Source organism: Colossoma macropomum, unplaced genomic scaffold (genome assembly GCF_904425465.1).
Source record: "Colossoma macropomum unplaced genomic scaffold, Colossoma_macropomum, whole genome shotgun sequence".
NCBI classification, from domain to species: domain Eukaryota; kingdom Metazoa; phylum Chordata; class Actinopteri; order Characiformes; family Serrasalmidae; genus Colossoma; species Colossoma macropomum.
In genome coordinates, this window is record NW_023494799.1 from 17,513,736 (window position 1) to 17,539,206 (window position 25,471).

Below are 25,471 nucleotides of genomic sequence, written 5' to 3' on the forward strand. Positions count from 1 at the left end.
CCATCCCAACATCCCACTGTTCCACACCCACATGCACAGAGACACACATTACCAAGACTGAGAGAATGGAAGAGGCTTATCTACATCTAACACATCTAACACCTATGCCAACACATGTAAATCTTCTTCTGAAACTAGAGAACAGAAGTCTGTCTACATTTAAAGACATTCATCTATATGTGATGCATTAGATATAGATAAATATTCTCTGAAGTCTTCTTATTTGTATATGCATATACATATATATACACATACTGTACACACACACACACACACCACAAACAGCATGCATATTTATGAGCGCACATGAGCAATGTCATAGTAGGCCTTAATCACACTTCTTCAGATGATCAGTAATGTGATTCAGTCTAAGACACACCAAATTACAGTTGTGATTTTGAGACAGAATGGATCAAAACATCAAGTGCAATGATGATCACGTAAGACTACGGGGTGCTGCAAATCACCTCCCATCTATACTACTTTAAGACCAGATTACGAACAAGCCAAGCATGCTCGAGCAGGTCCACAAGCAGAGGCTTACGTATGTGTGATCCAATCTCATTGGGTGATGGTGAGGGAGAGAAAGGGGGTTCTGAAGGAGTAAGGGGATAGTAGGGTGGGATGGGAGGTGTTGAAGGGTTGTGGGGCGGGGCAGATCACTTAGCAGGTCAGTCTGCCTGGAGAAAGCTGGGGCAGGGGGTATACAGTACTTACTGAAGCGAGAGTCCACACGCGGGTCGAGCCACGATGTGCTCTGGGTTTTGTGGTCAATGAAGTAAATTTCTCCCTGAGGGGTGACTGCCTGCTCCCAACCTTCCGGCAGCTGGCCTGTTTAAGCAGCAACAGCACAACAACAGCTCCAGATCAACCAAGTGTGTTTAGAGTGCCTCGCTTGAGATTTGCTTTGCGTGCCTCTCAAGGCTTGAGTTTATCAAAACCAGAATAAGAAGAGAGTCAAAATCATCAACAGAACGTGTACTCTCGCTCTGAAATGAGATGTGACTTTCTTCAATCCTGAAAAGATTAGCTACTGTCATAGCCACCATGCTGCAACACAAGATCAAGCCATCTGTGTTGCAATGTTTGGTGCCTGTATAAACTCTGGGGGAGAAAAGGTAACATGTCAGTCTTTGCACTCAAAGAGGAGAACAAAGAAATGGAAAAAAATCCATCAAAACAACAAAGGCAGTGAGAAATCCTTTCTTGACAAGTGTGGGATGTCAGCCAGCATTGTTCTGCTGGGAATGTGGGGGAGGGAGAGAGGGGATGGACTGTACAGAGAGAGGGAGACAGAGAGAGAGAGAGAGAGAGAGAGAGAGAGAGAGAGAGAGAGAGAGAGAAAGAGAAAGAGAGAGAGAGAGAGAGAGAGAGTTAAAAACAAGAGAAAGAGGACAGAAGAAACAGAAAAGAGAAGGAGAGGCAAAAGAGAAGAAAAGGAGAGGCAGAAGAAAAGAGAAGGAGAGGCAGAAGAAAAGAGAAGGAGAGGCAGAAGAAAAGAGAAGAGAAGAGAAGAGAAGAGAAGAGAAGAGAAGAAACAGGAGGGGAAAGACAAAGATGAGCAATATTGGACACTGGACCACTGTTTGTTGTCCATAATTCTCCATAACTAAAGACACAGTTTGCTTGTGCGGGTGGTTTATCTACACCACAAAACAGTTCATAACACACCGACCATTACAACATTACAGCATGACAACCAAGTTACTGAACAGGGTGTCACAAGACACAGATAGGTGACTGAGTCAGAGGTTTCAATTTGTTTCCTACCTAAGAAAATGCACTATACTTTCACTTGGAGTTAATCATTTCACCGCAAAAACAGTGCTGTTGAAAACAGGTTTTAACAGTCATACTTGTGAACTATTCTGCTAGGGCAGTCATTAAATCCATTCTGTAATGGCATAAAAACCAAATTGACACTTCTTTTTTATTAACTACCCCGAAACCAGTTTACAAAAAGGCAGAGAGAGGCAACACATCTCAAGGAATAAGTTGTTTGAACAAGTCAAACAGGATGGTGTACACAACGTTACTTCAGGCTGAACGCTTCCATTCGCATAAACACAGGTCCGGTAAGAGGCCAGGCAGCAGCTGCCTCCTCCTGCTGTCTGTACTGAATCAACTCCACAGTTCCCTTACCTCTTTCTTGTCATCAAGCATGCTCTAAATTAGTGTTGCACAAAGTACGAAAAGCCCAATGCCTGCCCAACCAACAATTCAAACTTTTTAATTCTTTATTTAAAAAAAGGCTAACACTATGCTGACATTGTGTTCTGCCTTTAGGCATATCAAGTTGCACATGCTAATTTCTCTTGAACTGGCCCCTCCATTAGCATATCTAAAACATACAGGTGAAGAGTTTCACTCAGTAATACATGTGACCTTGTGCTCCTAGAAACATTCAACATAAGGTGTAACGAGAAATAATAGCTGAAAAACAACTAGCATACTCAAAGCGTGGGATATGATTATGTTGACTGAATTTTTTAGGTTTAAAAAAACAATATTAGGCTGCTTTGGGGCTTGGAAATCCTACAGGCATGGAAAAACCTACAGCTCTGCACACTCTTAACATGCTTGTGTTTTGTGCAGCCCCCCCAATGCAGCAACAGCTGCTGGGGGGAAGAAGTTAGGTTCACTGTGATAAAAATGCCATGTTAATTTAAATAGTGCATGGTTACAGCAGGTGTTGAAAATATATTAATAAAACATAAAATAAAAATACAAACTCCATCCTAAAGCAAGCACACGTATCTTTACTAGGTTCTAAGTTACATTAACCTTCAGTTCTTTAATTTTTTTAGTAGTCACAGTTGACCATCTTGATATTTAGAGGAATGCTGTAGCCCCCTCAGCACCACCACCAACACCCCTATCAGACAATCATGTCTGAATACTTCTGCTCTTTCTCCGTTTCCCTCCCTCTCTTGCTCTTAGTTCAATTCAAGTTTCTTGTGCTGTCAAAACTCAGGTTATAGAGTTTGGATTATTAAAGAACAATAAAACAGGAAATTGAACATTGTAGGGCGTGTAAAACTTCAAAAATGAAAACAGTTAAGACTGTACATTAAACATATGAACTGCGTGGGGAAGATGTGTAGTTTTCTCTCGTTCTCTTTCTCTGGAATCCTTTGAACAGCTGGCAACAAAGCGCAGACACACCTTTTTTCCATTTCATCACAAATCAGGATTTGTGAGGAGAAAAAAGCCAAACAAGGCACATTTGGAAGTAATTTGCTGTTCTGGCTTCAAGAGGAGGAAAAGATCTCGAGCCTGTGCCACTAGCCAGAGGCTCACTTTGTCTGTCTCCAGAACAGACGTGACAACGTCTCACGCTACAGAGAAACTCCTGCCTGTCAGGTCTTAACACTATCCCACAATGGCCAAAGACAAGCAATCAGAAAAGCTTTTTTTAATCCCTTGGCTGGTAGGCTATGTCACTTTCTCCACCCTATAACTGGAGTTCCCTATAACTGGAGTCCTCCAGAACTGCTGCAGCCTAACCCTACCTCTTTGTGGATGTTTGTTGACTGCGCAGGTGGTTGTTGTGTGAATGGATTGTTATTATTTAACTGTATTACAAGATGTTTATAGATATTTTCCTGGTTCATAATCAGAGATGGAAAATATTCATGTTGGAAGTTTTAAATATGCAAACAACAACATGATGTTCTTTTCTTGGGCATCATTTAGGTGAGAGTTAACATGTGACCATCAATGCCAATGTCCCTAGGATGACTGCACATACTTCCATGTTTCCTGCATAATCATCTCTCTGCAATGTCAACAACTGTTGTGGTACTTTGAGCTTACCTGTCAAATAATGTGCAGTAATATTATGCAAGCAGTAGTGTTTGCGTTGTTTAATATGAAGGAAGCCATCACCAAGGTATCATTCATAGCATATGCGTTTTAAACTTATGGCTCTGAATTTATTTTATTTGCCTAAACTTGTAATAGAATATTCTGTTTGACCTTAAAGCATAATGAAAGAAAATCAGTCAGTACTTTTTCATTTTGCTATACTATTTTTAATGTAGTTATGTACTTCTACTCTTAATTACACAATTAAGAGTAGAAGTACATAACAAGAAGTTATGCTATGAATAACATTTACTTCCAAAAATTTAAAACCTGTATCGAAAGCTTTAAGTCTACACTTCCAAAAACATGGCAAAGGTATGTGGTAAAGGACTGCTTTTGCTTCTGCAAATTACGACGAAATTAACTTTTCAATAACTTTTCATCAAATTCAAATGATAAATATCTAATCTTCTCATTACAAACCCAAATGTGGTATCTTTTAGAATCCACCTGTTAGAATCGTTCAGTTTTTGAACAAGCTACGAGTAGGAAATAAATGATAATAAACATCACCATGCTCTTCTTGATGTTATGGCATGAATACCTACAACTTCTGTAGGTAAAAGTCTGAAGGAGACAGCAGTTGGACAGAGTGGTGTGAAAAGGAAGCCTCACCGAGGTTTGGCTGGGACAGGGCCATGGAGCGCTGCTGTACATTGCCGGTGCTGCTGGTTGCCTGAGCGTGCAGGCTCATCTGATTCATGCTGGCCGTCATGGTCTTCCGAGGGTCATGCCACGTGGTGATTTTCTCCACGTGACTGCATAGAGACACACAAACACACACAAAAATTTATTACCAAACAGGCTCTAGGATGTTTCAACAGATAAATGTCCATAATGTCTACAAGGACATTTCAAATGACATCCCGGTTGACAGTATTGAATGTTTCAGTTGAAAGTTGAGGATAAATTAGCCTAACCAACAATTACTGTACCTTGGACCATTACAACAACACAAAAAGGTCTTCAGAAATGTCTGTATAGATTCTTAAAGAAAACCCAGGTGGTAGTGTAAGGCAGAGATCAAAGGGCAGTACAGCACTCTGTGTCCTCACGCCCATGACTAAACGCATCCTTCCATCCAAAAGAGAAGCCACATGAAATTCTGGCTCCTCTGCATTTTTCTCCTTAGGTCATGATTTCATCTGTAGTCATGGTTACACTAGAGAGCGTGTGCTGGAATGTGGCAATTCTTGCACATGGTATACAGCATATGTTCTACATGAACTTCTGGTTTCACAAAAATTTTCACACTGACACTGTTTTACTACTTTTTTTTTTACAATTCATAACTTGCAGCACTTATAAATGACCTGACACTTTTACTGGTGCTCTACCATCAACTACACTTGCAAACCCCTAGAACACCAAGACCTCTTATGAACATAAAAATCATGGCACTAATCACATAGCATGAAAGGGGCTTAGGATAGATTAAGTTTCAGCTTTTCAAGTTTTCTGTCCACAGGATTTAGGTTCCTTAGCTGTACGGGCTTGTTTGTACACAAACCCTGCCAAGCGAATGAATCCAAGGTGCGGCGAGCCGGTAGAGGTAGAGTTAGTCACTGCGCACACAAAAGGGCCTCAAGCCCTGCATGACTCACTCGGGCCTATTTACACAGCAATGGGAAGATTAGTTGCTTCCTGCTGATCTGAGACCTGACCTTGGCAGAGCAGGAAACCTGTTCTCTGGGGCACTACAACAGCAACTAACCGCTGACGCTTGTACAACATCATTTCTAGGGATTATAGACTAATATATTGCTAACGCTAGATGCATAACAATACACTAATATACACTCAGGTATTGTTATGCCCCTAACAAATGCACTGTAAAATTACTTTTTGTTGCATGTAGTTTGTTAGTTTCAGTGTTAGAGATACTAGGCTAGTCATATAGACAGAGGTGATTAGTAAATAGTTAAATTTACTCTGTCACGTGTATTTAAGTGCAGATGTGGGCATAGGCCAAACGTTGGCAGGAACATAGATTCATTAGGGTGGGAACAAACTAAGAACTATGCTTCAAACTCCCCCAAAACTCCAATTAAGCATTTAGATGTGTGCAGAATACAAATTACAAGCGGTAAAAATAACAATTACCTCTGCAAGGAAAAAAGTTTCATTAGCTAACAACAGCATTCCACTAGCTAGTTTGATTTGCTTGTATTATTGATTGTACTCTACACATTTAAAGAGCCCAGACTAGAGGTATCTGGAGACAGGTTTTAGAGGGGCCTAACCTTCTGGCCATGAAACTAAGGTATGTAAAAATGCCTGAACCCATACTCAAGTAAAAGAATTGACTCAAGTAAAAGTACATCTTCAAAAAAATAAATAATTAAAAAATTTTAAAAAGTAGTTCTTGATGTTTAAGATTGTAACTTCTAATTTTTGTTTGATTTTATTCTGTTCTGTTAATTTAGCATCTGGACTGTTTGCTGTTTAACTGTTGTTAACATTTCTTATTTTCAAGTTTAAGATTTTTCAGGAAGAAAATGTTAAAAAAGATTAGTACCTAACAAACTTTAGTTCCTGTTGTGGTATTTGCTGAATATACTAAGAAGTTCCGTTGCAGTTCTACACAAAACTCTACACTGTTTTTTTTTCCAAACTGGATACTTTTTTTCTTTTATTTGAGTCATTATTTCATTAAAGTAACAATACATTTACTTGAGTATGGGAGTATGGCTTTAGACATGACTGTCCTGTTGGTGTTGGGAGCTGGGACAGAGGCAGAATGTAAAGAGTATTTACAGGAGGGCCTTTAATTGGGTAAAAGACGTCAGCAGAAGGGCTGATTTATGCTACTGGGTTTCAGGCAGGCTGCAGTGTGTTCTTTACTGGGGGAGATTTAGGAGCGGAGGGTGAGAGGGGATTATGAAGCTGGCAGAAAGGGGCCTCAGGGCCTGGGTGGGGCAGCTATCCTGCAGCTGTGAATAGGCCCCCTAAGTCTAGAGCTTCAGGCTTCTCAGGTCAAACCCGTCTTGGGTCAAATCTCTGAATTAGGAGGTCTGCTATGAGGCTTAATGCACAACACAAATAAAGTTATGAAGAGTGTTTCTGTACTTAAGGTGATAACTGAGGTGCTAGGCCAATATGATCTGTATCAGTATAATGGTATTGCTGTCACATTGCGGTACTTTTAATTTTTCAAGTTTTCAAATTGCCTTTCTTGAAGTCTGGTTTCTCTCCAGTTAAGGTTTACAAAACTTTGCACTGTAACACTGTTGGTGTAAAATTGAGAAGAGAAGAAAACAGAACTGACCAGTCCAAACCAAACAAGTTACGTCGGGTTTATAAGACATTCTTTTATCGTAGAGTAGCAGTACTCAGAAGGCATAGGTTCATAAACTTTAATAGTGGAAACTTAATACCATGATATATTTGGAAAACTACCCACTCCCACATGAAAAGTATACATTTTGATGTTGGAGAGAAGAAGCAAAGCAAAAATGAAGCAAGCATTAAGATCAGGAGACGCATGGGCCCTGACTGAGCGTCACATGGCCATGTTTGTGCGAGAGCAGTGTACTGTTTGCAGAAGAAACCCACACACTCACTCACACACACACAGGAAATTCAGAGAAACAATGGCTGGGTGCTGAACCTGGGGCGACACCAGGGCTGAAAAAAACACAGCCCCCTCCACTGACACACTCACACTACAGCCAGATGGACACAGCACCTCAGAGCTGGACTTCCTGTTAGTGTGCTAGCACTGGAAAATAATACACTGATCTGCCTTATAGAATACATACAAACACACACACCCACACACACACACACACACACAAATACACATACATGTACATACAAAATGTCATATCTGAGACATATACATTAGTGTTCAAAAGTTTAGAATTTGGAAAGAGTTTGGAAAAAAATTTAGATGTGTTCAGAATGCCGAACAGAGCTGCAGATGATTATTCTAAAATGACTGAAGACTGTACAACTCTGACAATGATGTTACAGTAACTTTAACATTCACAACACTTCAAGAGAGGATCAAATCTTGAGACAGAATGTGACATTCTTGTAAACAGATAACTGCAATGCATAAATTACAGTATATAATAATTAAAAATCCTGGAAATATTGGATAAAACATCAACAAACACATTTTTGTGTGCGTAGTTTATAAGATTTAAATCTGCACTGTACAATTTGTCATTGTATATAGAAGAAATCAATAATATAACAGGTGATTCAGAGGATGGGGATGTCACAATATACATATTCATATTTTTTTTATTGCAAGGCAATATGCACTGCAATTGGAACTGTTCTTTAAAAAACACTCCATACTATTCCTAAAAAGAAACGGTCTTGAAAGTAAGAAAAAAACTTAATCATCTTGATCATCTTAATCATCGTAATTAAACTTGATCATCAATCCACAGATGTGAATGCAAGCCAATTTAGAATGAGATTCTCCAGCAACAAATATATTCTCTTGCAACACACAACACACACAAACGTTTCAGTCATGCGTCAGTGTGAGATGTTTAAAGATAGACAAGAAGGAGCAATCTGCAGAATACGACACAATCTTGACTGCAGAGTCTCACTCACACCCCGTCAGGAAACTCCAGAATAAGACTCCTTATCTCTCACTCACTCTCTGCTAAACAGCAGTTGTATAGACTGAGATACTGTTATGTTTAAACAGGTCACCAGACTAAATCTACAAGAGGCAAGAGGGCCACCTCAAAGTTCTGTGTGACACTGAAAACACAAATGGCTTATTTTCAAGATATATATATATTCAGCAGGGTAGTACTTTACTGGTTGATCATGACTAGAACTAATGAGAACAGCGTTTTATTCTGCCATGTTCGATTCTACTCAGCACTTCAATAGGACAAATCAGCATTACACCACAACACTGCAAATTCAAAAACAAGAACTGACCTAAACATGGACCAACTGAATTTACGGTTCTAGTTCTAAACCTAGTTTATTTCCCACCTGCTCAAGAGACAGCTGGAACAATTTCAAGTCAAGTCAAGAATGGGAATCTTGCATGATACCACTACAAGAGGACAATTTATAATAATCACTATTAACAATTTAATGTTAATGGTCCTTTTGGTAATTTGTTTGGTCTTTTGGTTACTCTAAAGCATCTAATTTGGCTATCTATCTACTTATTTGCAAGTTAACATAACATCACCGAAATCAAAACGCATTTTTCTGCCTTAAAGTGACATAATTCCGAGTGAAACAGGCTCTTTGGGTGGGAAATAGATGTGGACAGGACATGATTTTATTCTTCAGGATGTTAATGGATCATGAAAAGCAGATCTGAAACATGGTTCATTAATTGCTGAAAGGTAGATCTTAATGTTTTTTCTTTTACTTTTTAAGACGTAGATGACACCAGTTAACAGGCTAACCTGTTAGCAACCACACTGCTCTTGCTGTTCTTACTCTTTCGCTGCAACAGCAAGAAAAAGAGACTTCAGGAAAAAGTCAGATAAAATAAATTTGTGTATGAATGTAATTAGCTAATATTTAAGCAAGAAATGTACTGTGTGTTCGTGTCTGTGCACACTGTGTACCTTAACAAGCTGACCCCCCACCAACGTCATAGCGCGACAGAAAACTTCAGCCAGATATCTGAACTACCTCACTGCTGTTAACATTAACACAGGGTTTCAACAGCAACGAGCTATGTAACTAAGTAACTAATAATTGATTACTTTACAATCAGTCTAAAAACTGAAAGAGACAGTAAATGAGGAGAAGGAAGGGTTGTATGCCGACACACATGTACGTGCAGCCGGAGCGGAGGTGATGAGTCTTCTTACTGGTCACTTGGTCAGGGTAAGGAGGAGGAGTAAAAACATGCTCAGATATCTGTGGTTAGTGTTGCTGTTGGCACACAGTGATGCAACCAAACGTCACACGCGTTTAGAGGCAAGCAGAAATCAGCACACTTCAATCAAAGATTATGGAGAAACAAGAAATTTGTGTTTGAATGATATAATGCAATGGATTGTGCTTAATGTGACCACAGACATGAACTAGCAAGGTAAAAAGGGTCCTTTTTGATTTCAGGTTGACTAACATATTGGCTGATACGAAACAATACAGCTACTGCATTGTTCTGCACATGGACTAACACAAATGTCTACATTTACCCCGTATCAGATGTACAACCAAACAATGCTTCAACTTCTCTCCACCAAGTCTGAAAATATGCTAGCAGCCACACTGTCTGTCTCCGCTAGCATAAATGCTAATAGCATTAGCTTCTTATAGCATATGTCTCCTCGAACCCTTTACAAAATAATAATTTTAAAACTAGAAATCAATATTCAGTCTGAGTTTACAACCTTAAACTTATTGGTTGTGTAATAGTGCAGTGAGGAAAATAACCAAGATAAGCAGTTAAACTGTTTAAAATGAAACAATAATAATAATAGCACCACTTTTTTGTCTGGTCATTTTGAGACGGTCCCTGGCACTGAAGTGGACGCAGGAGCAAACATGGTGATAACAGCATAGCACATGAACTGAAGCTTAATCTTATATATTAGGGTTGTGTCAATACTGGCAATTAAACACAGTAACTGTATCAGTGATGGGGATACCAATATGTTTTCACCAAAACCATGAAGCAATTTCTTATGTGCACACACTTTGGCTCACAAAAGCACACCAGAAGACATAACTTAACAGCACATCAGTGGTGCAATTTGACAAGCAGCAGTAACTATGCTCACAGAAAAACCTATAATGCAAGTATTTTGTGGAAAGACAATAGTAGTGAGTGATACACCAGTTGGAATCCTTCCTATGGTATTAGTTTCACCAAAATGATATAAATACACCAGTCCCTTAGCTGAATGTCTAAGACAGTCTTGTTTCAGTGATCACTTATCTCCCACAGTGTAGTCAGTTACAGACTGAGATAATGTTAGTCCAGGTTGTTATCGAGGGAGGGAACGTTAGAGAATCTTATGGAAGGAGCTGTCGGTCTGTTGGGTAATGAGCCTTTAGCCTTGGTTTAGCCTTTAGCATAGCAGCCCACTAGCAAGGCCTGTGTGTCCACTAGCAACGCATGCATTGTACCTGTCGGTCAACTTCATCACGCAGCAGCATGGTCTTGTGGCCTTTTTCTTCAACTACTGCTACTGTTAGTGTAAATGACTGGAATATTTACTGAACTCCAGCAGAGTCTGGCACTCGCAGATGTAAGATGTAAGTGAATGAGATGCACTAAGGAGACAAAAGACTTGAGAAACTCTGATGTGAAACAACATTTAGCACTCTTTTTGGCAAGCCAGAAAAGCTGCTGCGTGTTCACATGCACAGACCACAGGTTTCCCTGTGTATTTTCAGTTGTTAAATATGGTTCCTTTCAGTAATTATACAATAGTAAATACTTATAAATACTTATATCACTTTCATCTTATATACTAAATGAACAAAAATTGGTTAGTCTTAAGCATCTGAAATGTTTATACACACACATACGCACACACGCGCACACACACACACACAAATGGCTTTTACCAAAATAAAACATTTTAAAAGTGTAAATTCTATAAGTATCGGGACAAGTTAAATTAGATAAAGTTTATATCAGTGTTAGTACTCAGTTTCTGGCCAATACACAAAGATCAGGTATCGTTATCCTCGTTATCGTTATCCTGTTTATTGTTAAGAGAAACATGGTAATGGTGCATTACTAATAATAGTATATCATTGTAAATCTTTAATTTGGCCAAAAAGCTATAATTAACCTAGGAATTAAGAATGGAATTGAGAATGTCACACAACATTTACCATGTGAGGTAGCATAGCCTGATGCCATTTTGCTTAAGGCCATTTCACCTCCTGTATGAGAGCTGAGACAAGCTGTTTTGTCTGATGTCTGAAACCTGACGCTGTTATCTGAGTATTTCCTAAAATGTACACAGTACCATATAGGCAGCATTAGCTAGGAATTATTATTATTGTTATTGTTATAATACCCCAAACAAGTTTGTAATCACCTGGCATTTCTAAAGAAGAATTACAGAAAGGTTTGGTTGTGTTGTGCAGTATACTCTGACAGCAGTAGACAGTTGGACACTGAAACAGCCTGTTGTCTTTGCCAGTGCAAGGCCTTGCAGGTGCAGTTGAGGGCTAAAAATAAGCAGCAAACTGAAGATCCTCAGACTGGGAATAATCCAGCAGCTGTCGCAGTCTCAGGATGCCCCGTGCTGAGCCTTGCTCCTCACATATTCACAGAGTTACATGCAAACATAAGCATAGATATCACTCACACCCATACACTGCTACAAACAGATGGCAACCATGAGTTCCTTGAACAGTACACAAAACTTAATACAGAACCTTTTGGCTTTTAGGACACAAATTTAGTGTTCAAAGCATTTCTTAAAATGGAACCCTGTTCATTTTTCACTGCTTATCAGTATCATTTAAGACTAGCCTCTTAGTCCAAACTATTCAAGACACTTTCTAGTTACCAAGTGCAGAGTCACTGAGGAGTTAAGTGCTTAAGCTATGTTTGACCCCTGTAGGTTGAGCATCCCAGCCTGTGGATTATCTGGGGTAACATGGGAATAAATTAGAAAAAGAATCATCCATTTACAAGAATAGAAAAAACATGCAAACACATTTCAGGAAAGATAAAAACAGCAAGCAGTTATGAGCTCAGCTGACCTCCAGCAGAAACTTTAGGGTACAATCCAATATATTGCCAGCCCCTAGCATCCTTGCCACAATTAATGGCTATTTTGACTTCTAATTATACACTGCAGAACCATGGCAGACATGAAGGCCTCTCTCACTTTCATCTGTGCTTAGGGTACAGACTGAAAGCTCTGGGAATGAGAGTGTGTCTGTAGCCATAGCAACATCAACAGCCTCTACACAAGGTTGGCTTGGGAGAACTCAAGTGTAATGTTATGCAGACACTACAATCGACTGCACACACCTAACACTAATGCTTTGTTTTGCTTAAAAAAGCAGTATTCTATGAAGTATGTTGTGTATTTGTAATCAACTGCAATGTATGTCATTTATAATGCATATCAAATTGTTTTCAAAGAACCATTCAATATTCATAGAACCAAATAAACAGCACTCATTTAAATGAGCAAAAACAGAAGAAAACAGTCTAACACTGATAAAGTCATATTTGTAAGTCATTCTTTAAGCCAAAAATACTAGCACTCGGGAAGAATGGGTTAATTATTAATGCAAACTTGATACTGTACAATCACCTGATACCACAATATACTTGGGAAATGTGCAAATTTACCTACAGTACCCAGAACTACTACCAAGGCTTTGTAACCTCAACTCTCCCATGTATCATGGCAATTGGCTTTGCTTTAGATGCTAACAAGTCCCTAACCTAATAGAAGTAAAGTAGGTCATACATATATACATATATAGGTCACATATATTTTTACTGCTGAACTGTTAATCCAATGTAACAAGTGTTATGCGGCCCACTGCCTGTGATTGAAGGTCCAGAGAGTGAGCAAGCATGGTAAAAGAGGGCGTAGGCTGAATGTGGTGTGGCTTGGCTGAATCAGTAGCATCCTCCACATTAAGACTGACCAAGCAGCAGAATGACACCACAGCACTGGTATGAGCGCTTTTCCCACTCAGTGGTACACAATGAAAACAGGAACAAAAAGGAGAGGATCCACTTTCCTAGTAAAGCCATTCTCAGGTTACTAGGGGTTTCCCCCCTGTTGCTAGCATAATAGCAATTCCACTGAAAGGAGAAAGGGACACTGAGGCAAAAGGTGTCGTGGGCCTGTCCAAAAGACGGATCATGAGGGGTCAAATTTAGATGGTCTGAATTGTTGTGACACAGTAAGAGGCACCAGCTGGAAATCCTGGAATCAGAACTATTTAATTGAATTTGAAAATGTGAGGGAGGTGAGGCAGGAAGTGGAATGCGCTACTAATTATAGACATCTTAACTGCTTCATGCTGCCAGGGCAGAAGAATGGAGCAGGAGTTTGGAAGCTTCCCCAGGCCTGGGGCTAGCACTGTCTAGCTTGGTCAGCAATACTAGCCTAAGAAGCAGGCAGCATGCATTGAGCTGATATTCTAATGTGGTGTTTCATCAATCTTGAAATGAATAACAGATGAGACTAACCAAAAGACCTCATCTGAGAAAATTATGCAAGGAACAGCAAGGCAGAGTTTAACTCAGCTTAACTGCTTTCTTGTTTGTACAAACCTAAACACCAAAATATTTGTATGGTACAGTGGAAAGTTGAAGCAGTTCCCTGTCAGATCTTCCTCAGCTGTTGGAGAGGCCTGGGGGGTGACTCCTCTTGTTACTGGTTAGGACAACTGGCTGGGCGAGAGTGGCCAGGCCCAGGCAGCAGCTGTCGATGGGTAAGCTAACTATAGACCTGGCACAGATTTGCTAAAGTTGCAAGAGAAAGAGCAAAAGATCAACAGAGTGAGAGACTTCTCCGAGCCTCTATGATAGTGTAGTCATTCACCTTGTCGCCCCACCAAAACAAGAAAAACTAGATCAGGTTTTGAAAGCCCATACATTAGTGCTTTTGTGTGTTCAATAGCTTCTCTGGAGACTGGAGGTGTCAAGTAGAAACCAGCAACACACAATCTGCTCTACAGAGCTCAGGAGAGACTGTGGTGCTCTTTACTGCCCTGTGATCCAAAATGGCCGTTCTACTGTTCCTGAATATAAGTTCACGATCAAAAGGACAACGGCACATATGAAGAGACAATACATGATGAACGAAAAAAAATCAGACATGTGATTATGCTGGGTGAGTCATAACTATTGGCTTTCCAATTGGAAATACCACCCAAGTCTTACAGGAAACTAGAAGGCTGCTTCATTCTCAAAACAATCAAGGTCACTAGTGTCCTTATGTTGTTACTGTAAGGTGAGTTTCATGCTTGTTGTTCCATGAAAGTACAATGACCCTGCATCAGCTTCTCGAGTGTATCCAAACAAAACTTTGTTTCCAATGTATGAAGTCAACCACCTGCAGTTTTGCTTGTGTTGTAACAGGAACTAACACAAAAGTGTGATTTAGGATGATCTAATTAGTGTCCATAATATCCTGAGGCTGGATCGCTGCCCAGTATGTTAAACAACTTGAAAACAGCCTGACCCCAGACTGTGGTCCAACAACAAGCAAACTGTGGGGACAGGAGAAGAGTGGTGATCCGATCTCACTTCCCTTTAAGCACCAGGTCTCTTTACCATGCACTCTTTTCAGAAACCCACAGAACTCATGAAGGTCATAACCATCTACAAAGCAGTCCAAGGATAGAGCCATGGCTTTTCTCTTGCTGTCATTGTGAGTTAAGAACAAGAGTGATAAGGCCATTTTCATTTTGTTCATTTCATTTAGCTAGGCAGAACTAGAGTGATCAGGTTTTTTAGGCTTAGTAAAAAGCAACAATGAGCACAAGGAGTGAAAGAACAGACTTTATTGTATTGTCAAGAGAAAGTTTAAAAAATGCAGAAAAACTCTAAAGTTATAAAGGATGTCATAATGGCAAAATGGTAGTCTGCCTGCTCTTTCAAAACACAACAGTTGTTTTACAAACAGAAAACCCAAATGTGCCTGAGTCGTCTGACATGTTGTGGAGGAACAGACTGTCACAATTCTAAATTCCAGATCAATACATTGATTAGCTATGTATAAAAGGTCTGTTTCCTTGTGTGCGAGTGCATGTGTGTGTATGTGTGTGTGTTCAGCGGCTAAGTGGCCTCGAGGAGGAGCTGGATCTAAATGGGTATGGAGGAATGTTGTGGTGTTATGGCATGCTCCAAGAGAGGCCAAGCCTGAGCCGCATTTTCGACATCACCCTGACGACAAGGCATTACCAGCCGTACATTCCTGGATCAGAAATTAACATAAAAACAGCTTCTATGCTTCCAGCCTAGAAAAGGCTCCTGCACTGCAGAGTTAATTGTTAACTGCTTCTACATCACTTTTGGACTGCTGCATGTGCAAACCTGATTCAACTAGAAATAGCAAAAAAAAGGACGACTACACCTCAAATCTCAAAAATATATTATATATATATATATATATATATATATATATATATATATATATATATATATATACACACATTTAAATTGGAATTAATACATTTATAGTACAGTGACTCTGAATTTGATCTCGATGCTGTATCCCCAGGGGCTGGGCTAATAAACCTGAGAAAGCCAGCATTTTAGAACATTAAGTAAGCTGGTGCACAGAGTGTGCTGAAACTATCAGACACGGCAGCACTGGGACAGAAATCCCACAGCGTATGGCTGCCAGGGGGATCTGTCGGCTGAGCCAGATTGCCAGACAGCCTCTGTTAAAGGACGGCCTGGAAAAAGTGCTCCGTCTGCCATGGAAAACACTGAGTGCGCAGCCGTGTGGGCCATGTGGGCTTTTTTCCTCCAAGATAAAGAGCACACCGTCTGCTGCCTGAGAAGTGACCCCAGACTTGGACAAGGCCTGTGCCCCAAGCCTTGAGCAACACCAGCCAGCCAGAGACAGCAAGCATATACAGTCTGCGGCAGAATTCAGAGAACGATTTAAAAAGGAGTTAGGTTCTTCTTATCCATTCAAGCATGTTGTACTGGTGAATAAATAAAAAAAACAGCCCCGAAATGAACCAACACAATACCAAGAACAAAAAATGAAGTTCTTATTCTTTAGGGCATATACTTTACAGTCCATACAGAAAGTCTGAAGCACTCAGTAGCATCACATCCACCCATACGTTAGCAGACAAAAAACAAGAACCAGCTGAGTGCTCAGACTGGGTGTTGTCTATACGGCTCTGTGAATTGTGTTACAATACATCCAGTGAGGGGTGTAAAACAAAAGACCATTTCACACAAAACCCCCATCAACTTAGGATGGTACACTAGCCCCTTTCTCTTATCCAGTGAAAGTACAAATAAAAAGAGTGGATTGATATTAGCCTAATGCCCCTACACAAAGCACTCATTGTTAATAATCCCACAGCAGACATGGGAATGAACCCTGGCTCCGCAAAGTAAGCCCCCACCTCTGTCTCCCTCTCTCTCACACACGTACACTCTCCCTCACTCTCCTGCTTCTTTACAATTTAATATATTTGGCTTACCATTACTAAGAGTTCAACGGCACTTTTTCCTTATTTGCATTACTTTTTAACTCTCTACTACCAGGTCTTCAAAATTCCTCACCAGTACAAATCAGCTTTCTGCAGCTGCCCCGTGAATGATCATAATTTCCCCCCAAAAATTTTTTTTGTATTCGAAGCAATTCATGAGAGGAAAAAAGTGTCATCTCTATTCATTGCTGAATGCCTATGTTACCCAGCCTTCAGTGCAGTGCACTATTCCAAACTGTAATTGCATATCAGTAATTTGACAAATAGGATCTGCCAGGGCTAGTCAATTTGCCAGAACTAAGCAACAGGTCATGTGACCACACACGTGCCAATTTCGCAATAAGAGATTTAGCCACAGCGCAGACCAGCTGAGACATGTTCTACACAGCAACGCCAGGGCAGCTGACGCCAAATGTTATACGGATGTCAAGAGGACATAAACTGATTCCTATATGCTAGTAGTCTACTGGATAGTTCTGGAGGAAATGTTTTAGGCTTAAGTTAGGTCTAAAGCTAGCTGTTCTAGTGCCTGTGGGGATAATCTGGCTCTAGCATCAGAAGGCCCACAGGCCACGTAAGCTCTGGAAGCATAGCTATGCAGTCGTACCAGTTTTATTTTCGACATCTACAGTTCACGTAGGTGTCCTATCCCTATAAAGAGAAAGAGCAGCTTAAATAACTTTGAGAAGTGTTGCCTTCAACGCTGCCTTGTAGACTTCATATGAAATGGATAGTTAATCAAATCAGACCAGACCCTAAAGTTTGATGGGGGTGAGTTAAATGGTCTAATTAATCATATATCAGCAAAGTCAATAAACTCAAGGAATTCCATCGTCCTCTCCTTTCCACGGTCTCTATAGCCAGCCCCATTCATAACACTCGCTGTGGCAACAGGAATGTGGCTGCCTCCGTTAGGGTTCAGAGAGATCAGGCACACGGCAAAACCCCTCTCAACAGCCCATTCTCACTTCATAATTGCGTTTATTCTGCGATCGGACAATAAGAATTAGCTCATGCTCAAACTGCCCTTCAATGAAGGCTCCCCGGTAGCCAGTGATGTGTCACACGTGACAGGGTGACACTGGTGTGAATCAGGGCGGACCCCACCCCGTGTCAAGCCTATTCCCTGCTGCTCTCTCTGATCAACTCCAAAACAAATGTGGCCGCACGCATCGGCGTGCTGAATGAAATGCCAGTGGTATAGAAAAGCAGGCGAGGGTTGCTGAAGGCTTTTCTCTGCCGCGAGAACAATACACCCACATAGCTGCTGCTCACATTCCAGACCCCATGAATAAGCAGGGAAAGAGAGAGAAAAAGAGACAGGGAGACGGAGAGAGAGAGAGATGTAGGGAGGAGTCACAGACTCTGTCAACAACTCTGGAGAAGGGTCTCACCTTTCAAAGCTCCTCCTACTTACAGGAACTCCCACAGAAGGGCAGCCAGCGTCAGTAGGGAGGGAGAGAATCTTATAAAGACTTCAACATACAGACTCCATTTTAGAAAGCAATCTTTCAAGGTACAAATGTTTAGCTACACCACTATTTGACAAAGGTAAAGTACTAAACTATAAACCATAATAGAAACAAATTAAGGCTTTAGATAGTTGAGTTTTTAGGGTTCCTTAAGGCTAGACATGTAGATAAAGATTGAACTTTTTGGAGCTCCTTTCTCCAGCCAGCTATCATGAGCTCCTCAAGAATGCAAACAGTTTTCTGCATAATTTTGACTTCTTCACAGCTGTGAAGGCTACAGATGTCTAACAATATTTTTTGGACTGGAAAAAACAGGAACACAGACATACATAATGTTCGCGATTCTGTATGTCAGTGTTCAATATCTTAAAGCCCCTTTCACATTACCAAACCTATACATTTCCACACTCAACAATTTTCACAGAATATGACTTCCAAAAGCTTTCAGTGACACCCATACAATGCAGAGAAACATGGGAAAATGTTCAATGTAAAAGGGGCTTCTGAATAGACAGCCCTCCATTCCAGTATCATTCTATTTTCGATAGTTTGAAGCATGCATTACAGTTTTAGCACAGCTTTCTTTGCAGATGGCTGGCTTATTTATTTGCACATGTACACACACACACACACATTTTTTTGGTGCAGTTAGTCATGTTGTTCAGTCGGGTTTCCCCTTGCTTCAGTCTTTGAAGTGACTCATGTTTGTTGTTTTTGCTCCAGCAAAACCCCAAAGAGAGGCCACTTTGTCCCTCTAGCCATTATCCCAGCAAACAAAAGGAAATGAGCAGTTCCATATCCTGTGGACCGAGCTATCTCTTTCAACTGCATATTGGAAAGGGGATGGGGGGCACATGGAAAGCACCACTCAGAAAAACAGCTGAGCACACGTGAAACTCAGGCATGAAGCACATGGAAATGTATAACATTAAAATACCTAAACACAACACTAAAACGGTCCAGCAGTCTCAAGTCAGAAAAACACAGTGAGACATTAAATTGTTACAATTGTTTTATAAAACAAACACAGAAATTGTTGAATTAATATAAATCTGAAACCTAAATCAGACATGATGGCTAAATCAGAAACACAAAAGAAATGCCTCGAAACTGAATCGGCTAAAAAAAATAATTCAACTAGAGATAAACAATTACTAAAATTATTTAAACTAATGGTGAAGTAGGACAGTGTGTGCAGCCAAGTTTACATATACTTCATTGTGAGGTTCAAACACAAGAAATACAGTTCTTGGAAGAGTTCTTGGGCTTTTCTGTTTGATGTTCGGGGTTAAAGTCTGTAAACTGACAGTGAGGTGAGAGTACACGAGTGTGTGTGTTGTAATCTCCAATCTTCTCCAGCTAAAGGCTCTCAGCTGTCTTCCCGTAAGGGGACGTCTGCAGAAGGTCAGCCGCACCATCTACAAAAGTCGATAGCTGGCCAGAGACCCACTTCTTTATTTAAACATCATAAACCACAGTGGCATACGGCTCAAAGGGGCGGCACTGTGCCGTGTAAACAAAGATCTCTCTGTCCGACACCTCCAGCTCCCATTCAGCCATTTAGGCAAACTCACGTATATTGGATTATTGACTGATCTGAGCACAAAACTGTTTGCACGCACACATATACACACACACACACACACACACACACACACACACACACACTCTCTCTCTCTGCCATCTCGCCAAGCTTGCATTAACTCAATCAAGGCTGGCCCTCAGAGCATTATAAATAGATCATCTTATCTACCAGAATATAGCACTCCGAGGGAAGGATCACACATTGCTCTAAAGGGTCTCTTTGTTTCTGAGTGTTTGTAGTGATGCAAACATGGCGCAGGCGAGATCTGAGCAAGAGCAAATTCCCAATAAAATTTTTCACTCTGAAACAATAGAACCCAAGTAAGAGGCATACAGTGTCCTGCTGCTGGGAAAAAACTTGTCTTTTTAGAAAGCCTGCAAAGGTCAGGTATCAAACTAGCCCTTTCTAAAGCCCAAAGATCATAAATAACAGGCTGGTTCTATATGTTGGGTCTCCATTTTCTCAGTGGCCCAGGCTTGGTGCAACTTCGACAGCAGTCTGTCACCTGTTGTAAATAAGAGTGGCGGCTCCTCGCAGAGCTGACCACTTCATAAGATAGGACTTTGCAACCTAAAGAACTTACACGCAACTTATTACTGGAGTTCTATGTGTTGTTGCTGATTCCCTGAAGATTTTACTTAACTAAAACAAATTAACTAATTATGTTCTATTGTTACTGAGTCCATCTCTACTCCATTCGATTTCAACAGTAACCCTTTCTGGTAACAAACAGAAAGCAAGATTCCTTTGTCTGCAAGTAGCTCTGTTTAAATCTAGAGTGAATACGCAGGTCACAAATTGACTGCTTTAAATTCAGCCCACATGACATTTCCTTCATGTGTAACTGCTTTCATACAATTTATATCTGAAAGTCATGCAAGGCCCAGAGGCGATTCAAAAAAACTACAAAGCTACAAAGGGTCTCTTGTCTTAATGGCTGCCATCACTGGAGGAGAAGGCCAGCCAGGCAAGCCTTAGCCATCCAGTGCCAAACAAACAGAGATTCATACCCATCCAATTGATATACTAGAGTGGAATAGCTTCCAGTTAGCTCAAAGAGATTCTGAAGTACCCTGTGAGTGCTCCAGAACCATAGTGAGCATGGCCAGCATCTTGCAGACTCCAGAACAGACAAAGAAAACCCAGACTAGCTCTTGTCTCCACAAGCACGTTTGTTATGCCTGCTTTACAGATAGCAGCAGGCTGAGACTCCATTAAAAATTCTCAGGAGCCCTGCAGCCATTGTTTTGTATCTTTATTTTTTACAATTTCTATTGCCTTTACCTCCTGTGCCTGATACAATGAGCAGTCAAGGGCAGTCTGCATGCTACAGCCCCCAGATAAGCTTTAGAATGGGAGGATACACCATGCCCTCGTTTATATTTCAGCTAAATTAACTGTACTACCTCTGTTGGGACAAGGTCTTATTCTTTATTCTATTTATTGTATTTTTATTTTAATTTTCCCTTAGTGAAATATTTCTTAACAGTCTGCTTGTCTGATCTGTTCAGTAAGTTACATGTCATACATGTGTGCACTCACCAACACAAATTCATTGTATGTGTAACATACTTGATGAAATAAAGTGATTCTGATTCTAAACCTGCACACAACTAAACTTCAAAAAAAAATTGTGAGGGGAAAAATTTAGTTTTAGGAAGCCAACTGCCTCTATTCTTTTTAGGTAACCCGGCAGTCAGTGTCTACAACAAGGCACTTTGGGTGACTAGTTTCTCAGTTTTTGGTTTAAAAAAAAAAAAAGACTATGTTAACGGATGGTTTGCTGTAACATTTGTAGCTCAAATGATAGCCCTCATTTCTGTGATGCATTGGGCTTTATCAAAGAGAGCCTCTTGCATCACATGTTCCCCAACCTGCACATCCATTCATTAACTATTACTTATTATTACCTATTATCAGAGCGGGCGTACCCTACTCAGCTGGAGACGAAAACTCAAAAACTACACAAGTTTCAGTATAAATGTCCAACCTGAATACAAACCCCAAATATTTCTAAGAATTTCTGATAATTCATATTCAATTCAGACTCAACAGGAACAATCAACCAGTCTTAACAGGAACAGTAACAGGCCAAGTGCAAACAATGATTGTACCAACACACTGTACACAGCTGAAAAACAATTACAGAATCTGAAAAGAAAAAAGTCCAGAACAGGCCTTGAGGATTCCAAGCTTTCTGAGATATTACAGAGACGCTTGATTACAGACTGCCTCAGCATGAAAGAGTTCTGAAAAATTCAATGCCTCATAATCCCCTTTCTTCACATTGTGTATTTAAAAGGCTTCCAGCGTCTTTAGTGAGCTGCAAGCTCTGCTCTTACCGCCTCACTGAACATAGAGGTTGTAAATTCTGATTTCCTCTACAACACCAACACAGCTGATGCTCACTGCAATAATTTCATGAACTTCATTACTTCTGGGTTAGTCTGGGTTACGGCAGCAAGCGTGCCATCACTTAAAACTAGCCATTACTGGGCCCGTCACTCATCATACTTTAGCAATCAGCTCACTTTCAAATACTGAGAGGATACAAGGCTCTTCTTGTGGCTTCGGAAAAAAACACTGAAAAACCCTATCCAGAACCAAAACAGGTTTGACGTGGTGTAAATATCAACGGTGGATCTGCAGATTGCACATTGATGCTTTTGAAGCTAGTGAAAGATGCTTTTGGAGCCGTGCATGTAGAGGGGTTGGGGGTGGTGAAAGACTTAAATTTACCAAAGAGAGGAAAGACAAGTTATATCACTTTGTTAGAGTGCAAGATCATACTTCAAACAGTCATTACTATCTGTGGTTCAATAGGATAGTGTTGTATTTTCAGTGCTTAACTTCTAAAATAAGTTACTGTCAACTGTCCTACAAAGGAAATAAGCTCATGGATATTATAAGATAATCTTCTGTCAATGTTTAAGCTCAGGGTCGGTGGCAGGAAGTAGTAAGGAATAATATGGAAGACTGAATACCGGGAAGACCATTATTTCAGGTATTAATAGGCTTCCTCAAAAACACCCACAGGCTTTCCAAGGTGTGCAGAGGCAGCAGGGGCATTAACTGAATAAGTAATTACCAACGACACGCAGACTTTTGTTTTCCTGAATGTTTAATTGCAGGGTGGAGGGAGGCCCAGCACTGCAGCTTTGTTGATGGTGGAGGTGCCAACTGAATGTGTGGCAGGCACTAACATGTTTGCTTTAAATGTAGCAAGGCTGTTCGGAAAGAGAAGAACCCTACATCCGCACAGATGCCGAAACAGCACCAGTCTTCTGAACGTGCGCCAAAGCAAATCACTTACACCCTTCTGCTTTAAATACAGTGCTACACTGTAATATTTATAGGTTTATGAGTGATGTTGCTACAGACAAAAATATATCATACATTATATATGATCAACCTGATGCAATAAATGAATAAATTAAGACTGCTTTAATCCTAAACAACATCTGATAGCCCCTGTAGGGCAGGAATGGGAAACTTTCAGGGCAGCTGTTTTAACACACATGTAAACCTGATGTGGATTACATACAGCAGCAAAATTACAGTGTCCTAATCTCGCTCTTTTATCACCCCAGTACAAGTTGCGGGTATGTTGTAGGAGGTTCTCAGTTTACGAATCCTACAGTGGACACCCCACTGAGCTAAGCACAGCCTTAGTGACTTATCAACTGTACCAAGATAACCATTGTGTCCCTAGGGCTTAAGAAGAAAAGGTTTGCTTACCCCCCTCATTCCTACAGAGAACAGACTCAAAATGCTAATTTACAATGAGCCGGACCAGGGGGTTCAAGTTAGCAAGATGTCAAGATGGGGGCCTGCAAAGATGTGTTAACAAACCTTTTTATCAGGGTGAGAAAGAGTCTTGATCACTGCGTAAAAGGTGTAGGACATGGTGAACTGGTGTTTTTACTTTACTGATCCACCCAGATAACATGGCCGAGTTTTCTGTCAGCACACCTTGATTCGCACTACCTGACCAGAGATCACAGCGAAACTCGATCTCGAGCATTCTTCATCTAAGCCTTGTAGCCTACTTTCAAATGCTTGTCCTAAGGAAAGTGCTTCAATAAAAGTGGCTTATTTTAAAGCTTAGTATTAAGAAGAAAAAAACATTAGATTGGCACCAGCCGATACTTATGGTTTCAATATCGGTATCGGAAAATAAGAACTGGCATAATTCCATGTCTAATGTACATTGTTAGTGACTGTGGGCGAAACATCTAACAGATTCAATAGGTTTTCATAACAGTTGGGAAATTGATGGCTATAGTAAAGTTCACATTAGAACAATATTACACTTACTTGAGAAAATACTTCTGACCGTTGGAAGTGTAGGCCATCTCCCACCCAGGGGGCAGTGGCAGCTCATCAGTGACATCGAACGACTGGTGACGGATGTGTACGTGGTGAGAAGGGCTCGGTCCGGCTCCTGCCCCTGCCCCCGGGCCGAGCTGCAGGCTTGCGGGGGAGGAGTGCGAGCGCACGTGCTGCGCCGCCAGCCTGGCCGGTCCGCTGCCCGAGTCCGTGCTAGACTGACGCGAGTGCGAGCCTGAGTCCGGTTCCCTGAAGAAGGACTCGGGCAAGTGCTTCTTCCTCCAGGAGCTCGGCCTGGGGTTCATGACCGCGTTAAAGAGCGCCTCAAGGTCCGTGTCCGGGTCCTTCGCCACATGGATGACTTGATGGCCCGGCAGAGGCTGGACTGGGTTGTTGCTCATTTCGCTCGGCGGAAAAAAGTTGGGAGAAGGGGAGAAGCGACGGTGTTCTCGCCTCAAAACACCCAGACGAAGCTGCTAAAAAAGAAGAGAGGCCTGTTTTCACCAAAACAGTTTAGGCCTGCAGTGATTTTTTTTTCTAACTTAAGAAAGTTAACATAAGGCTGAAAAACATCTCCTATGGTTATACAGATGAAAATGTTTCAAGGTTATTCGCCTCTGCTCCTCTTTGCCTGCTCTACTGCTGCTGTCTCTCCAGTCGTCGGAAACTTTGTAAACTCAAACTTTTTTTCCCACGGAGCTTGTGTCAGCACGTCCTCATGAATATTAATAAGGCCACGCCTGGAACATTACCATGCACTTTAGTTGCCACAAATCTATTCAGTGACGAGTGGATTATCCTGGTCTAGACAACTAGACAAAGCAGCCTACTTTTGCTCAACTTTTAGGCGTAAAAATATTATTTTATGTAGTAACGCCCAGTTTTCTCAGTTTTATACAAACGTTCTCTTTCAACTGAAAATAAAGTAAGCGTAATAAATAATAATAAAAATAACAACACAGAAAACAATTAAGATAATTCATTATCTAAAAATAACTAATAATATTTCAACTAAATTACCGCAATAACCACTGCTAGTAAGAAAGTGAAATTTTCTCCTTTTTGTTTTCAGCATTCAGCTGGAAAAAGT

The 25,471-nt window shown here is 40.7% G+C and overlaps 1 protein-coding gene across 3 annotated transcripts in view; it reads right to left on the bottom strand.

Moving 5' to 3' along the window:
• wwtr1 (WW domain containing transcription regulator 1) overlaps positions 1–25,081 on the bottom strand; it is a 38,534-nt gene extending 13,453 nt beyond the window's left edge. Inside the window, exons 1-3 of one of the 3 annotated variants that reach the window (XM_036586261.1) lie at positions 24,370–25,081; positions 4,483–4,625; positions 718–831 (exon numbers count right to left, since the gene is read on the bottom strand). In XM_036586261.1, the coding sequence (XP_036442154.1) occupies positions 718–831; positions 4,483–4,625; positions 24,370–24,782 (670 nt within the window). In that variant the 5' untranslated portion in view covers positions 24,783–25,081. The remainder of the gene's footprint in view (positions 1–717; positions 832–4,482; positions 4,626–24,369) is intronic. The other 2 variants (XM_036586260.1, XM_036586259.1) reach the window with 2 other exon arrangements.
• Positions 25,082–25,471: the final 390 nt, after the last annotated feature.